General features: G+C 36.9%; 1 protein-coding gene and 1 long non-coding RNA gene across 2 annotated transcripts; one reads left to right on the top strand and one right to left on the bottom strand.

The window, feature by feature from the left end:
• The first annotated feature begins 3,650 nt into the window (after window positions 1-3,650).
• LOC145220580 (uncharacterized) lies at window positions 3,651-6,777 on the top strand. Its single transcript, XM_080087791.1, has one exon. The coding sequence runs from the start codon at window positions 5,026-5,028 to the stop codon at window positions 6,133-6,135; it is 1,110 nt and encodes a 369-aa protein (XP_079943917.1). The 5' UTR covers window positions 3,651-5,025; the 3' UTR covers window positions 6,136-6,777.
• Window positions 6,778-11,043: 4,266 nt separating this feature from the next.
• LOC145220599 (uncharacterized) lies at window positions 11,044-12,866 on the bottom strand. Its single transcript, XR_013858228.1, has 2 exons — window positions 12,486-12,866; window positions 11,044-12,413 (listed from the first exon to the last, which is right to left on the bottom strand). It is a non-coding gene; the product is annotated as an uncharacterized LOC145220599 (long non-coding RNA).
• Between the last annotated feature and the right edge of the window lie 4,749 nt (window positions 12,867-17,615).

The following is a 17,615-nucleotide window of genomic DNA, read 5'->3' as shown; positions in this document are numbered from 1 at the left end:
CATGTCGAAGCTTACGTATCTGCAGGTTATTATGAAAGGCCTCAGGCGTAATTGAAGCAGAAACAGTTGACCTGTCAGCCAGCGTAGTATTTTTCTCTCATGGCTCGTGTCTACTTAACCGTGACGACAACTACGCACTGTTGTTACTTTACAAGACTGGTCAGGTTACACGCATCGACGCACACAGCCAGCGCCCCAGGCATTGCAGGTTATTTCGTGCTGACACAACTCGTATTAACTTATATTTTTACGCGTGAAACAATGTTAGTCTGTGCAGTGAGGTATTAATTGATATATTTCCCGCAGTAAAACAAATTGTTGTATGTGTTGCTTGTTTAGAGAAGAAAATAGGACCGTAAGGGGCACTGGTTGTAACGACTGGGTGGGACAAAGCTTGTTTTTCGTTTAATCCTGAAATGCTATGCAGCATTTAACTAAAGCGTTTTTTGGAATTACTGCAATTTTTAGTAATGCGTTAGAAAGAATTGTTTACAGCATTATGACATCTGCAAAGGTAACAAAAAAAAATTGCGTACAGCTTGTACAGTTTTCATTTATGTAGAAACTGACTCTGTTCTAACGCTCTGAATCAGGTCAATGATTGTAATTACATCTGTAAAAGAAAAACATACAGAAAGGCGGTAGAGCTACTAACACCACCACACGACACCCAAAGTCGATTAGGGGGCGTAAAGAGCTGAATTTTTCATTTAGCGGCTATAAATGGGTTGGGTTGGGAAAAAAGTTTTTAAAATTTTAACATTAGTAACTAATTTTTTGGGTTAGTTTTATTTAATTTTAAGTGCTAATACCTTACCCCGACCCTAATAGCCCTAACCGTAAGCATTTTTGGAGATATAACCAAATCGACTTTGCGTGTCGTGTGCGTTATGGTGTTAGTAGCTCTACCCAGAAAGGCAGGATATAATGTAACGCCTCGGGCGTAAGGCCAACGCAGGGAAAATTTGAACTGTTAGCCAGCGCTGTATGTGAGCATTTTTTCACACATTGTTCGTGTCTACTCAACCGTGATGACAACTACGCACTGATGTCACTTTACCAATGGTCAAGTAACACGCATCGATGCACACAGTCTGAGCCCCGCGCATTGTATGCAATCTAGTGCTAATGCGAATACGCAGTTTTAAGCTGAAACTATTAACTTACTTCTTGAAGCAAAAAGTAAGTTTTGTCTGTGCAGTAAGGTATTAATTGACATTTGCCACATAAAAATGCTGTATTTGAAAAGTAGTCTCAGCGAAATAAAAACTATAACAATAGCGATAGTACGACATTTGTTATACCGACTGGTTGATTCGAGTAAACTATTGTTTTTTCGTTTGTTAATTCTAATTATATTGTCCCTGGCTGCGTTCAAACGAGTAAATTGAATGCGTAATCATAGGCTGGTTTGAAAGTAACGTCAAGGCTACGCATAGAGCAGACTTGGACAACTAGATAATTCTAGTTGTCTAATTTTTCAAATATGAGCAAAATGGCGGTAATTCTAATCTAATTTAGATTACCTAGTAAACTCTAATTCTAATCTAATTCACAGTTTTCCCCAAAACGCTAGTTTGTCCAACAGCATTTTAGGTATGTGATACGAGCATGCGTTTTATGTCCAAAACGCCCAAAGCTATGTCACCAACAAGGCCAACCCACATCACTGAAACATGTGAAGAAGTTTTAGCCGCGCCGAATTATATAGTTCAAAACGTGCAAGTCTTTGAATTTGAAATGTACTCTGGTTGATTTAAATCTAATTCTTGTTAAATTTCTGTTTCTTGAGAAAGTGGTAATTCTAATTTAATTTGGAAAAATTGAGATGCTTTAATTTTAATCTAATTTGAAAAAACGAAAAAAAAACTAGTTGTGAACAGATTTTAAAACAAAAGATAGCAGAAGAACATACAAAGTTTACCTGGCTGATTGTAGTCGACATAAAATCTTCGTGACCTTTAATAGTTTGTAAAAGTATAGTGCTTTTGACAATCTTATTCGTTAACACTCTACTCAGTACTAGTTTTCGGGAGAAAAATGAATGTTTTAACCAAAAACCCCGAAAACTAGCATTCAGTTATTTTAGGGACAAAGGGCTGTGAGAGATTTACAAGACACCTTACTGTTAGCGTCAACGCACATCTGTACTTGATATTATAGCTTTTAAAATGGCAATTAATAAAGTCATGGTATTTGTCCAATTTAACCCGGTTTTAGAACATATTTACTTGAGCATAAATTAAGGTCATCAGACTAAACCAGGGGTGTCCATCACGTGGCACGCAGAGCATTTGAAAATGGCACCCGAGCTTTTGCACATTCCGCTTTGTCACGCAATTAAATTTGTTTCTATTGATTCTTCTTGGCCTTTCTTCTAACTTCTGTAAAGATTACCGCAGTAGTAAAGTTACACAACCCACTAATTGAATTGTTCGTTTTTTGACAGAATTTCCTTGCCATAGGCGTAGAGTTTAAAAAAAGCCAGGGGTGGGACTTATCAATCGCGCCGATACCTATACCATGTGCAATATATATATACACCCGTACGACTTCGGTGGTATGCGACTAAATACCAATACCTTTGTGTGGTTGGGACGTTTGCTGTGCGTCTAATATCGTATGCACATACCGAAAGGACGATTTGCCGAATCAGTGAATGGTTCAAACTTTTTCAAATTTACACACATTACAGATATTGGTCTAAAGATGGTCCATGTGAATTTTGACCCCGTTTGATCCCTCGGTTCACCCACAGCCCCCCAAAACGTGAAATTTTTAAAACGGTTATACTTGCTAAAGTTTAGGAGTTACATACTTTGTTGTTTGGTGCAATATAAGGTATTTCAAAGAATTTTGTACCTTAAAAAAAGATTTACCCATTTTCACCCCTAAACCCCAAAATATTCGTTTCTGTCTAACGCTGGTTTGTTAAAAGCGTTTGGTCAAGAAAGAGTGCTTTAAATTTATTCAAACTTCCACAGATGTTAGTTATTGTTCCGAATTTGATCCTCCGGAAGTTTGACCCCGAACGACCCAGCGGTTCACCCACAGGCCCCCAATCCGAAAAAAAATAAAAACGGTTGTACTGGCCCAAGTACATAAGCTGAGGGTTTCATGCTTTGTTGGTTGGTGCAATGTAAGCTATTCTAAAGAATTTTGTGACTTTTTGGGTCATTAAGCTGAAATGTTGAACAATTGTTTGCAGTAGGTTATTCATTTAGTATTTAAAAATTTGCCTTAATCGGCCAAATAGTTACTTTTTCAGCCCATAATATGTGTACACTGTCAGTCAGATAGAAGTCTCAACTGTCAAGGTAGCAATTCACTTGTTTACGATTAAGGCGTTTGAATGCAGCGGGAGTGCTCAGAATTCACTTGTTTACGATTTAGGCAGGTGAATGCAGCGGGAGTGCTCAGCTTGACGTCCAGGCGGACGTTTTACGAGACCGTCGTGTTGGTGATTAGAAATCAGCTGTTTTGGGGCAGCTATGCTATGTCTTTTATTAAGTAATCAAGCACATTTTCAGTTTTGGAAAATTGTGTTTAAAAACTGACCTTGAACGACAATATCAAGGTCAAAGCATGAGATTAAATTGAAAGTATTTTTCCTGTTCTTATTTGCTATTTTTTTGTAATTATATAACAAGAATGATGCAAAAAGAATACGAACAAAACTTTTAAAGTTGATTAAGTTTTTCCTTAAGAATCTAAAAATAACCAGGATGTTTGTTTACCATAAATCCGCACAAACGCGCGTGTGGGGACCCAATCGTTTTTGCTTGCAAAAACAATCATATGTGTAGATCAAAGAAGTGTATAGTAAATTGGTAAATATCTAACAATTATTGTGCCCTATTTTTACTGTTACCAAATCGCATATGCATATGTGTGGGGACCCATTAGATTATGCTTGCAGAAACAATTATGTTATATAGTGCCAGGAAAAAGATAGGGACCCAATGAAATATAAGTGCCAAATATATACCCATTATAAAAAAAAAGGTAAATGCTATATGTGATACATCGTTAAACTGGCAATATATAAGGAAAACCACTATTCTATTTTGACAACGATTTAGTTTTTAAAGAATTTGTTACGGCAGAAAATAAAAGTAAAAGCAATTTACGTTTCAAATATAGCTGACCGTGTATTCTAGACGCCTAAACTTAGGTTATCTTGGACCAAGTTTTGGCCGTTGCAGTGCTTTGCAAACGAACATTAAACACGGTTTAGGAATCGTTAATGCAAACCTACATAACAACATCTAACAGCGTCTATAAGCCCCTTGGATTGTTTAATGTTGGACCATGGAATTTATTAACAAAAAAATTATAATTATTTTTATTTTAGAAATTTATGGCGCCACATAATACTAAAACGTTAGTGAACGTGCAATACCGTCCGTTTATTTCGAAACAATTGTAATTGTTGCGTTTCAACCGATGTCTGTTCAATTCATTACGTTTTAAAGCCAAGGTAACTTAAAATACGTTTTAAAACCAAGGTAACTTGAACAATGATGATTTTTCGACGTGCAAACTATTTGTATCTTGTGTCGCATAAACAGAATAAAAGGTATTTGGAGTATTACAAACAAGTTTACTCGCACTTGACGACATTTTTTCTAACCATTTAATAGGGTTCTACATATTGGGCAAATATTCGGATTCAGCCCGTGCCGTTAAGACATGGTTTGGAAAAACTACCAAAGGTTGGCACGCGAGTATATTTTAAAGCCAAAATTGGTATGGCGGTGTGTTCGAGTTGGACACCCCCGGACTAAATACATGACCAACTATATTAGTATCATTCCTCAAACAGGTTAATGTCAACAATTTGTTTTATCTTACAATATAAGTTACATTAACGTGACATCAACAAGATACGTTTTCTAAACAACGAAAGGTGGTGTTTGTGAATCAAAAGGACAAACTTCGTCCATGTGAAGTTTGTGAAAAGGCATTCACCCATAGTGGGGATTTGGGAAAAGGTTTAGTCAAGGTGGAAATTTGAAAGCACACATGTTGACACACAGCAATGAGAAACCTCATCGATGCGATGTTTGTGAGAAGAGATTCAGCCAAAGTTGGAATTTGAAAAAACACATGTTGACGCATACCAAAGAGAAACCCCATCGATGTCATGTTTGTGAAAAAACTTTTGCCCAGATTGGAACTTTAAATAAGCACATGTTTACTCACACTAAAGAGAAACCTCATCAATGTGCTGATTGTGGGAAAAGATTTAGCCGAGTTGGAGATTTAAAAAGACACATGTTGACACACACTCAAGAGAAACCTCATCATTGTGCTGTTTGTGGGAAAAGATTTAGTCAAGGTGGAAATTTGAAAGCACACATGTTGACACACAGCAATGGGAAACCTCATCGATGCAGTGTTTGTGAGAAAAGAGTTAGAAATTTGAAAACACACATGTTTACTCACACTAAAGAGAAACCTTATCAATGTGATGATTGTGGAAAAGGATTTAGCCGAGTTGGAACTTTGAAAAGACACATGTTGACACACACGAAAGAAAAATCTCATCGATGCAATGTTTGTGAAAAGGGATTCAGTCAAAGTTGGAATTTGAAAAAACACATGTTGACACACACCAAAGAGAAACCTCACCGGTGCGATGCGTGTAGAAAAAGATTTAGTCAAGTTGGAGATTTAAAAAAACACATGAGGACACACACCAATGAAAAACCTTATCAATGTGATGTTTGTAAAAAAGGCTTTGCCCTAAGTGGAAATTTGAAAAGACACATGTTGACACACACTAAAGAGAAACCTCATCATTGTGCTGTTTGTGGGAAACGATTTAGTCAAGTTGGAGATTTAAAAACACACACGAGGACACACTACAATGAGAAATCTCATCGATGCGATGTTTGTGAGAAAAGAGTTAGAAATTTGAAAACACACATGTTCACTCACACTAAAGAGAAACCTCATCAATGTGCTGATTGTGGGAAAAGATTTAGTCGAGTTGGAGATTTTAAAAGACACATGTTGACACACACAAAAGAGAAACCTCATCGATGTGATGTTTTTGAACAGAGATTCAGCCAAAGTCGGAATTTGAAAACACACATGTCGACACACATTAAAGAACCCCCATTGATGTGATGTTTGTGAAAAAAAAAATTGCCCAGATTGGAATGTTAAAAAACCATATGTTCACTCACACTAAAGAGAAAACCCATCATTGTAATGATTGTTAAAAAAAAGGTAGAGGTTCACATGCTAAAACACATAAGAAAACCCACTGATGTGTTGTTGAGGAATAAGACTCATTATTATTGGGCATATGATGACACATATAACAAAGAGTAACTTAATCCATATGGTTTTTGTAAAAAAATGATTCTTAGTAATTTTTTCAAACAACAAACAAGTGTTGACTCAAAGAACCGTTTTTTTATATCTTTTTTTGTTCAATTCAGATTTCAGCATAGAGTCATTATTGTAAGTTGATGATACATTTCCAAAAAATTAACATTCATCTTTTTGTCAATCGTTTTGCATTTTATACGGTTATACCAGCATATTTATATCCAAAATGATTGAAGAGCATTTTAGTACGTGCTATTAAAAAGTATAGACATGTTAATCACATTAACCAATTTTTTTTTAATACAAGACATGGTCACACAGCCAATACATAGAGATCCCTGCCAAAATAATTTTCAATGAGACATGATGCCCTAACATGCATTTTGACTGTATTCGTGCAATATATATCAAAAGAAATGATTTGTCCTAAAAATCAATTAGATATATACTGATAGTAAAGTATCACCGCACAAGTGTAAGTTGTGTAAAAATGAGAAATGATTTGATTGATAGTGTAAGACAGTGGTTCCCAACCGGGGAGGAATTCCTCCCTAGGGGGCGGTTGTAAAGGATTTTATAATGGAGGTCCATTTTAAATTGCTACAATTTTTATGTTTTAATTGGTTTTGTCTTATGGGGAGGAATGAATAGTTCGAAAATGGGAAGAATGTAACGAAAAGGTTGGGAACCACTGGTGTAAGATATACTTATTTAGTTGCCCTTTTAATCGAAAAACATTCTATCAGTTGCATAATGTGGAACAGAGGTGTACGGAGTCAAAATTTTTCGACTCCGACTCCGTACAAATTAACTCCGACTCCAGTCTTGCTCCTGATGAAAGGCGCAAAATTATACTCTGACTTCTAATACTCAGATGTCACAAACAATTCCTGTTCCTACTTTTAAAGGTTATAATACCAATAAGAACTGAAAATAATTTGAACAGAACGGAGGAATAACACTAGTTGCAATCAACTTTCGTTTTTCTGAAATACACATTGAAGCTTGAGGACCGCGAGCCCTCGATATGGCAAAGGGACCGTTTTGAAAAATAATGAAAAAGTTTGAGAGTATCAGCGCAACATTCCGCACCTCACTGGCTGCGTGCCCCAAACTCAGATAAATGACTTGCTGCAAGTCATAATGTGAACTAGTATTGCTCTTTAAGCAGTTCTTATTATAAATAATCGAGTAACTTATTTATTGAGTTAAAAGTCTGTACGGACCCAGGGTATTTTCGCAGCGGAATTACGTTGATGTAAGCCCTCATAATTCGGCAGCAGGCAAAAAGACAGCGAGGCATGGCCTTCATCCGACTGCGCACAGGCATTTCTTACAATCGGATAAAATAACGCTCAGTGCTGTCACGAGAGCCTTTGCTCAGATTAATCGTAATTTTTCGCACCTCAACATGTGTCGCAGGTGGTGGTTTTTAACCCTTACAGGAACCCTATACACGTGATTTGCCCCCTTTACCAGTTGCATGATACTCCCCTTTAGTCGATATTCAAATCGAATTCCCCCCTCCTACAAATTTAGTTTGCTAAAATATCGTTTACATTCACGTTTTAATCTAATTCTTAGAACTGAAGTTAAACTCTCGATTATAAGTTTCATAACCTCTAATATTCTTCTTTGTATTATCATGACCTTTACTGAAAAATGTTTTTTTTTCAAAGAATATATTCAAAATATTAGAGTCAATGCATTTAACAGTCAGTGTGAAGCTTGTGATTGCTTTTGTCTCGATAACTCATGAATGCGTAGAAGAGTATTGGAAAGAGCACAGCGAATATCATTTTGCACGTTTAATCTGTTTCTCTGTTTTGTTTTCATTTCCAAAAGAGTTGAAAAACCTGATTCACATAGATAAGTGGAGACAAATGGAAGGATACTTCGAATAGCTCTCTCTGCCACTTTCGCATAGGAACCACACATCAGTGGCCAAAATTCAGTGATCGATTTTTCCCTTAATAAATCTCTTGCGCAAGAATCCGTTTTGAGTTCTAATCTCTTGCGCAAGAATCCGTTTTGAGTTCTAGCTGTTTCGAGACAGAAACAAAAAAGAAGCCCCTCTTTAATGCGTTTGAATGGGCATACTTAACAAATACCCTTTTAACTGGGAACACGATGCCACATCATTAGATTCACATAGTTTAATCGAAAATAAGCCAAATGTAGCAGACTTTATCTCGTGTATAACTTGATCTTTTATATCTAAAGGCATTTCTTCTATCCGACTGTATTATTTGATAATGAAACGGCAGCAACTTTTTTCCTATCTTCATTTCCAAGCACAAGTTCAACTAGTTTTAAAGCACAAGGTTTTATCAAATATTCACCAATTGTGTGTGGCTTTTTATGCCTCGCTATTTCCAAAGCAGCATAGTAAGAAGCTTCAACTGCATTTGTGTTTGTTTCATAGTATGTCCCACTTTAGTCTAGTCTAATCTTTTCCAAAGCACAAGCGTGACGCTCAAAAAAGCTTCTACTTTTATCCTTATATTGTGAGTGAACATTTTGTAAATGCTGTTGTAACTGTTGTTGGTTTCAAAGAATCATTTGACAGAACTTTATTACATAGTACACATTAGGGTCTCTCTTTATTTCGATTGATGCATGTGAATCCATGTTCAAAATATGAATTGCTGTATTTTCTCTTTTTGATACTCTAGTTAAGTAAAACCTACGGTAAAACTTTCAAACACTGCTGAGAAAAAATTTGCTAAATCGTTGTGATCACTGGCACAAGATTTTGAAGACTTAATGGAGGATTCACACTTAACAATCCTTACTTTAAGTAGCCCAAATGAAATTCGAACTGCTTTTTGACTGGCCAATTACCAACGATCTAACACTAGGTATTGCTGACACGCGGGCTTTTATAGCCCGCATAACCTTCAAGAATATATCGATAATCTAGCATTGTCTAAATCACATGATATCACACAAACAAAATTACGTCACATATAGCTCAATCAAGTGCCTAGACTTGCACAGTAATTCGTAAACAAGTGCAAAGCTCTGTATTTTTTAATTTCTCGAAATTTCTTTGTACAACCACTTTCTGCATTGCTGCCTAAATCGATTATTCGAAAACTTCTTTTTCTCAGCTCATATGCAGCAATAACACATAGCACAGAAAATCAGTAAGAGATTAATATTGTGACACAAATTCCCCCTTACAAACTTCAAAATTCCCCCTGGTGGGGAATTCCCCCAAAAATGTTAGTTTCAAGAAATCATTTCTGTTTCGTACGTATTTTTTATAAAAAAGGAGTCGAACCGTTTGTTTCGCTTCGCTTCAAGTTTAAAAAATGTGTATTATCGGGTTCGGGTAAATTACCCGGTTCGAATGGGTGTGCAGTTTTTAAACGGTTTAAATCTACCCAAACTCCACGGCCTGCGCTACGCCACTGCTTACAATTTGTTATTTTTAAATTCTTCCCACTGGCGAAAACTAAGCATAAGATAAACCTACTGGTTCTTGCAGTTAAAATAACTATGTTTTGTAGTAAATTTTTAGAAACGATGTCCTTTACACACCTCGTCTTGGGTTCGAATAGTCGATACAAAATACTATTACCAGAGGCATTGCATAAAGTTTGTGAATTTCCAGGAGGCAATTAGTTCAAATAAACGCGAAAGATAAACAGAGCACACTGTTTCGGCCCGAAATGTCACATATATTGACAACACATATGTTTTGTTTTTATCAGTTTCGAGTGTTAAATGGAGAAGGCGATGCCTATGCATTGTGTCCTGGAGTCAAAGTGCATCAAAACTCGTGGAACAACGAACACAGTTGCTTTGGTTCAACAGGATACAACGTGAACTCCAGTTATCGTGGTGACTTTGCAGGGTGGTCCTACAGTGGTTATGGTACATATTCAGCTTGGAGCGTTAACAAGCAGTTAATCGAAAGTTCGTTTCTCATTTTCTACCGGTAAATACATCGCCTGTTTTGCACATACGCACGATGTGTGTGTTAAAAACCAGCCCCAAGAATTTGCTTTAATATAATCGTGCTAATAATAGTAGTTTTGGTACTGATGTACCTTGATGTAATGAACTCACGAGAAAAAAGCGGACTAGGTGTTGTACAAGTGCATTTATTTGACCAAGTAAATAAAACAAAACGACAAACACGATTTGAAACTACAATATGGTGGATAAAGGCATTTGATACTATAGACCACACTATATTAATGGGAAAACTAAATCATCATGGCATCAGAGGGGTTGCCTTAGACTTTTTTAAGAGTTACCTGTCTAATAGAAAACAGAGGGTCCAACTTGGCAACAAAACATCTAATGACCTACCAATAAGTTGTGGTGTACCCCAGGGAAGTAATCTTGGCCCGTTACTATTTTTAATATACATTAATGATCTGCCAAATAGCATAACATCAGGACAGGCAATCATGTTTGCTGATGACACAACCCTCCTTTTTAAAAATAGAGATACGGAGTCATTATTTAACACTGTAAACTTGCAACTGGTAAAAATAAATGAATGGCTAATAACCAATAAATTATCACTTAATGTTGCAAAAACCAAAGGTGTTCACTTTAGACCTGCAAACTCTAAAACTAAGCCAATATGTAAGTTGGAAATAAATGGCCAGCAAATAGCAATAGCCAAATCTGTGCAATTCCTTGGGCTAACTATTCATGAAAGCTTGTCATGGAAAGAACACATGACATACATTTTACAAAAAATTAAAAGAATATATTACTTGACTATAAAAATAAGGCCTTTGTTAACAAAGCAAGCATTATAAACCTTAAGAATAAGATTCAAAACATCTGCAACAAGTTTCTGTGCATGACCTATGGCTTTAAATATCAAAACCTGGAAGAATCATTGAAACATTATAAAATATTAACAAACGAGCAACAGTTTAAACTTGAGTGCGCAATGTATTTACAATTACCAAAACGGTAGATTACCTGAAGCATTTGACAATTTCTTTCAACGAAAAATGGTAACCATTGGTGTAAGTACTCGACAAACCGAAAGTGGTTATACTATACCCTTGTGCAGCAGCAGTACTATTCAACAATCCATTAAATATACAGGACCTAAATGCTGGACAGACCTTAAATTTGATGTTGTTCCCACCTCGAAAAAAATATTTACAAAACAAGTAAAAAATACACTCCTGGAATAATAGCAGCCGGACAGCACCTGGACTTATTATCTTAGTTTGTTTACTCACTTATCACTGTTAAATTATTGTTTTTCAGATGTCCCCATTATATTAGTATTCCTTTGTTTGCCATGATGAGTTTTTTGGTGGGCACTGTCAAGCAACCATCTGAGAGCATGTGTTTTCATCCTGTGCACATTCACTGAACTGCATGTCTTACTAGTATAGTACATTTGTCAAATTAAAATCACTATTACTGTGTTGCCACATTGGTTTTGCTTTTTGCACACGTGTTTTTTGTCGCACTAGTTATCTTACTTGCGTTGTGAGGTGAATAATGATTCACCAGCAGCTATTACTGTTTTTACTGGTCATGCTTTTTATCATGACCAAGCACAATATTATTACACTGCTTTGGAAAACGATCACTTAAAACCACTGTTCTTTTGTGTGATTTGTTGTGTATGCACCTAATAAAAAAGTCCCTGTGTTGTATCAAAAAACTAACGCTGCCGCTCGGAGCTTTTCTTTTTCAGTTACAACATCCGCAGTTCGCGACCCATCAACTATACAAAGTGTCACGGAATGGCAACAGCTGAGCTGATGAGGTTCCCCCTACCCTTGTATCACACGAATCTATGGACTCATTGATCTGTTTTTTTTTAATTCCGTTTTTTTTCCTCTTTTGTTTTTTCTTTTTTATGTTGTACAACTTTCATGTTCAATCGTCACTATGTTTGTGCTGCACCCTTCCTTCCGGCGCCGGAAACTATCCAACAGGGTTTCTTTTCCTGTTGAACCCCACCCTCTTTCCCTAACACGGGTGGTTAGATTAGGTCCCAACCTGGCTGGTTCCACCAACGTCTCCCCCCAGTCTTGATGTCCCAATGCGCCAACCTCACCCTCCGTTGTGAGTCCCTGCCACATAACGCTATTAGTAACGGTGTAGCTGCAGCGCGTTTATCATCTTTCCACCAATTGTGCCCTTACCTTTGTCGCGCTTTATAACGTCCCAACGTTGCGCAGCTATTTCCGGCTTGGTGAATATTTTAGTGCAATTGTGCTGCTACGATTTGTATCACCGGCGAAATAAACTCAACTCAACTCAACTCAAGTGCTTAAAACTGAAAATAATGCTGAAGAATACTACTGAAAGCGAAGTTAAAACATGAAGACACAGCTACAAGCAGTAAAATAAAGGTTTAAATGAGAGACAAAACTTCGGCATTGCTGCGTGTTTCATTTTAATACCTTGATTCGAAAATAAATCAGGACTGGAATAACCATTACGCACAATAAGCTCATTCTGAGACCTTATAGGTCGAAACAGTGTGCACTGTCTGCAGCTTATCATTTATTGGCTCACATGCTTTTACAAGCTCATTCTGATATGAAAAAACGGAACAACAAAACAGCTACTGCAGTTAAGATTACGGGTGCGGTCAATCACATTTATGTGGGGAATTCCCTAAAGCACAAAGAACGTAATATAACGCCGTCGCCATACACGAAATTTAAAAGTAAAAATAAGAAGTATCGTGCGATAGCACTCGTATGTCGAAGATTTGACGATTGCGATAAAACAAAACCAACGCATTGAGTAAATAATAACTTTCTTTCCACCTGTAAAGTGTTATTTCACCTTCGAGACTTTGTAACAGTTATGTGTTCAATTTAAAAACTAACTAGTAACTATACTGCTCATTAGACGTTGAAACACAAATGAGCGAAGATCACTTTGAAAAAATTGCTCGCGAGGAACTGTGGAAGTTTACCCAGGATAATGATTATGGAACGAAAGTGTCTCGGTTACAAAAAAATATCTTACCTTACTGAACAGTTTAAACGCTATCCATACAGGACATGTCACACGTTCTTTTGAACCAGAACGCTGAACTGGGTGTAATAACAAAAACTTATTAACAGTTTAAATGTAAATTAAGTTGAAAAAGATTTTTGAAATCAGCTAACAAATGAATATTGCTCGAACGTCATCAATGTAATCAATCCTGTGTATTAATTTCAAGCGCCTCTTGTTTAACAAAACGCTAACATTCTATGTCGTAACATTTACGTAATTTTTGCGTCAAATATTGTTTGATAATATTAGTTTACAGAAGTATATTTAACATAACATCCAGCTATATTCGAATACTTCTTTACATAGCCGTACTACATAACGCAGAGTTGTTTGACGCGGCGTTTCCGCTTTACTGTTACGTAACAATCAGTCGAACCTGCAAATGCCTCCCACAGTTGTTATTATGTTTTGATTTAAATGTTTCAAGCAGCGAACAGCGTGTAAACTCGTGGTTGTATTGTGCTTGCTGTTATAAAGAAATCAAGTCACAGGCGTAGATTTGCAGTCTGGTATGAGGATATTTCGTCAAATGAAAATTTGTTGAATTGGTGTAAACGGCAGTGTATAGCAAATCTGATTCCATTTTATGATATAAAGCAGGGGTCTTCAACCTTTTTGGCTCAATCGCCTCCTTTCCAAGGCACTGGCTCAAAATAAGTATGACGTCATCTAGAACAATGGTAACCAAGCTTTACAACAAATGCACGTTATACTTTTACATGCTGCATTAGAGCAGCGTTTGCAGCTATTATAAAGAACAAACGCAAATAGTCCATAAAACGAACATTTCACACGGTTTTCAGGTACATGTTTTGCTTGTATGGGTGAAGTCATATTTTATTTTGGAACATTTTGCCTTGTATTTCGCAGTTATACATGTCCGGTCCCACTGACGTCTATGTTCCTGTTTTCGAGTATATTCTTAACACATAAAAAAGGCAAATGTGGACTTTGCCCAGTTAAAAGTAACATTAACAAACGTATTTATGTACAAGAGAAGAAGTTTACTGTTGTATTGTGGGAGTATAAAAAGCGCTGTTTTCCGCCTTGAAACGAAGAGAGAGGTTTTGGAATTGTAAAACGATAAATGTCGTGTAAATACTCAGAATAAAATTGTGAAGAGACAACTTTGCATTATGTTTCAGCTGATCTAAATATAGGATGTCTCAAATTAACGTTGCTGCAGTTCGAGTCAAGAAGACAGCGTCCAACAAGTTAAAGCAAACAGAACGAGGATCCATCAATCACCGAGGCAATAACATTGTTATTTCTTGTAGCGTTTGGAGTAAATATAGACGCCATCGAGGTAAACGCTACAGGTTCAGTTAAGTTTGTACATTTCCTAAAAATTATTCTCGGTTTTCTTTAATTTAAGTTGTTAATGGTAACAGGCCAGTGGATAGAATAAATATAAACTTAGCCCATCCATAAGTCTGGATAACAAATATAAGAATGATTTGTAAAGAATGTTGAACTTTTAACATTATTGCATGATCTTAAAATTGTGGGAATATTAGGTTGAAGATTTGATTTTTTTGTCATGCAGACGCAAGATGCGAATTTCTACGTATTCAAAAGATGGAAGACACTTGGAAAGTTTTAATCCGAGGATCAAGGGCGACACCCTGCGAACAGTAAAGACCACGTGGTGGTGCCAAACCACCTTGAAAACCAGGTGGTAGTTTTTGACCCTTATGGCAACCCTACACACCTGATCCGCTCCCTAAGCGGTTGTGGGTACGAGATTAAGTACCCGGCCGGCGTCACGTGTGGTTGTAATGACAACGTGTTTGTTTGTGATGTGTGGAATCACCGAGTTTTGCAGTTTAACTATGATTGCGAGTTCAGGGCAGCGACATTAACCAAGCGTTACCACAAGCTATGGAGACCTCATGACGTCACTGCGACAAATTTGGGCGATTTAATTGTCAGCGAAGTTTCCGAAAGTGCATTAGGATTTGCTTTCTGTAAAATCTCATTTTTGCTTTTGTTTGTTGTTGAACGAACTTATTTAAATTGTGTTTGTATGTTACCAGTTTAGTATGATGTGTATATCGCTACTGAAATTATTTATCAAAATAACCGCACTGACATACAGCAAAAAAAGTTCAGGCCTAAGACGTAAAAATCACCTAAAATCCAACAATTGACTTCCTGAAGGTAAAAAATGATCGACTTGGGTATAGCAGGCACATGGCCACAAACAAAGCAAACTATCATCGTCTAACAAAGTTTAAAATGTATTTCTTCATATGCTTTCGACACTAAGTGTGGTCAGAAACGGGCAACTGAATTGCTTCCGATTGTATATTAGCAGTAGCTACACAAACGCCATAAATTGCGTGGCGCGAACTATGGAAAGGTACGTCTAGGAAAAGAAAGTGTTTACCACATCCATTATTTTTGTAGAGCAGTTGCTGAAGACCGAGTTCAGGAAATCCGAATGTTATTCATGACATGGTTTAAAATATTGATGCTTTTCATACTTACTGCTATACATCGCTGTCGTATTGGTATTTTAAACCATGTTGAGTTGAGTTTATTTCGCCGGGCAAAATCGTAGCAGCACAGTTGCGCTAAAATATTCACCAGGCCGGAAATAGCTGCGCAACGTTCAGACGTTAAAAAGCGCGACAAAATTGCGGGTACAATTGGTGGAGGGATGGTAGACGCGCTGCAGCTACACCGTTATTATAAGCGTTAAGTGACGGGGACTCACATCAGAGGGTGAGGATGGCGCATTTGGACATCGAGACTGAGGGGGAAAACGTTGGTGGAACCAGTCAAGTTGGGACCTAGAAGCTAACCACCCGTGTTAGGGAAAGAGGGTGGGGTTCAACAGGAAAAGAAACCCTGCTGGATAGTTTCAGGCGCCGGAAGAAATGGTGCAGCACAAAACTTAGTGACAATATAGCAAAGTATGTAGTTGTGCTACATAACACAATAAATACAAATAAATAAATAAGAATTAAAATAAATAAACAAGAAATAAAAGAAGAAAAACGAGTCCATAGGCTGTCGCAGCGTCGAAGAGGTAAGGGGGCAAGGGAGTCGGTTGTTACCTAGCCGGTCGGCTGCCTGTGGAAATAACTGCAGCGAATCATCAGTTCTTAAAAACTACCAGACATTAGCACACTTGCAAGTAACTTGTTAGTTCACACAGCAAGTAAATAGTTAGGTGGAAGTGCAAAATTACATAACATGCAGAGACAAATACAAACACACACTCAGTGAGACACAATTTTTGATACTTAATGGGTTGTAAAAGTTTACATATATATGTAAATGTTGTAATACCAACAACAACTTGAATTTGTAACAATGCATGACAATCTGTTAGTAAAGGTAGTGCTGTAGTGGGAGTAAATAAGGCTACAAGGTGGTTACTGTACAGACAACAACTAAAAACACATGCAAGTTGAGAGACTCTGTATCTGAACCTCCATTGCCTATGGCGTAGCATTAAGCAAAACGTGAATAGGTGATTATAATAACTGTTTGAGGTAAAACTCACATCAGTGCTAATTAAAGTTTGTGTAAGAAATGTGAAGTAAAGTGATTTGCAAAAAGTCTTGCGTTAGGTGCATTTCTAATTCGGTCCAGGATATTATTCCAAATTTTTGGACCCACATATTTAATTGACTGCTGGATTTGTGTTGTACGGTAAAACGGTTTTATGAAGGAGAAGCTGGCACGAGTATGCATTGTCAAGGTGTTTACATTTACAAAATTATCAAATATTTCTGGTAGTGTATTATTAACATACTTATACATAAATAATGATGTTTCGAGCTCAAATAACTCGTTGATGGAAAGCAAACGATTTTCCTCCATAACTTTAGCAAGATCAGACGTATGTTTAACGCCAAAGACACATTTTAAGAATTTGTTGCATATGCACTGGAGTTTAGCAATTAACTTTGATTGTCTGTGGTGCCAGTTCATTATACAATACCGTATGTGGGAAATTATTAAACAATGATACAGACTTAAAAGGGCTTTGGTATTAAGAAATTGTTTTATCTTGTAGATAATGGCCAAGTTTCTTTTACATGACAAAATCAATTTGTTAATCTGCTCCTTCCAGGATAGCCTTTCATCAACAATTATCCCTAAAAATTTAATAGATTTGACCTGTTCCAAGGCATGACCTTTGATTTTAACTTGAACTGGTTGTCAGCTGACGAAAGGGAATGGTTTTAGTTTTGGAAACATTGAGGGTTAATTTGTTAGCCGTTAACCAATTATTTATATTTGCC

This window comes from Phallusia mammillata, chromosome 3, assembly GCF_965637545.1.
Source record: "Phallusia mammillata chromosome 3, kaPhaMamm4.hap1.1, whole genome shotgun sequence".
In the NCBI taxonomy this organism is placed as follows: domain Eukaryota; kingdom Metazoa; phylum Chordata; class Ascidiacea; order Phlebobranchia; family Ascidiidae; genus Phallusia; species Phallusia mammillata.
Note: the sequence above shows the minus strand (reverse complement) of the source record. Positions and strands in the feature narration are given on the sequence as shown.

Excerpts from the sequence above, each read along its gene's own strand:
- LOC145220580 (XM_080087791.1), top strand. The coding sequence starts at position 5,026 with ATGTTGACACACAGCAATGAGAAACCTCATCGATGCGATGTTTGTGAG.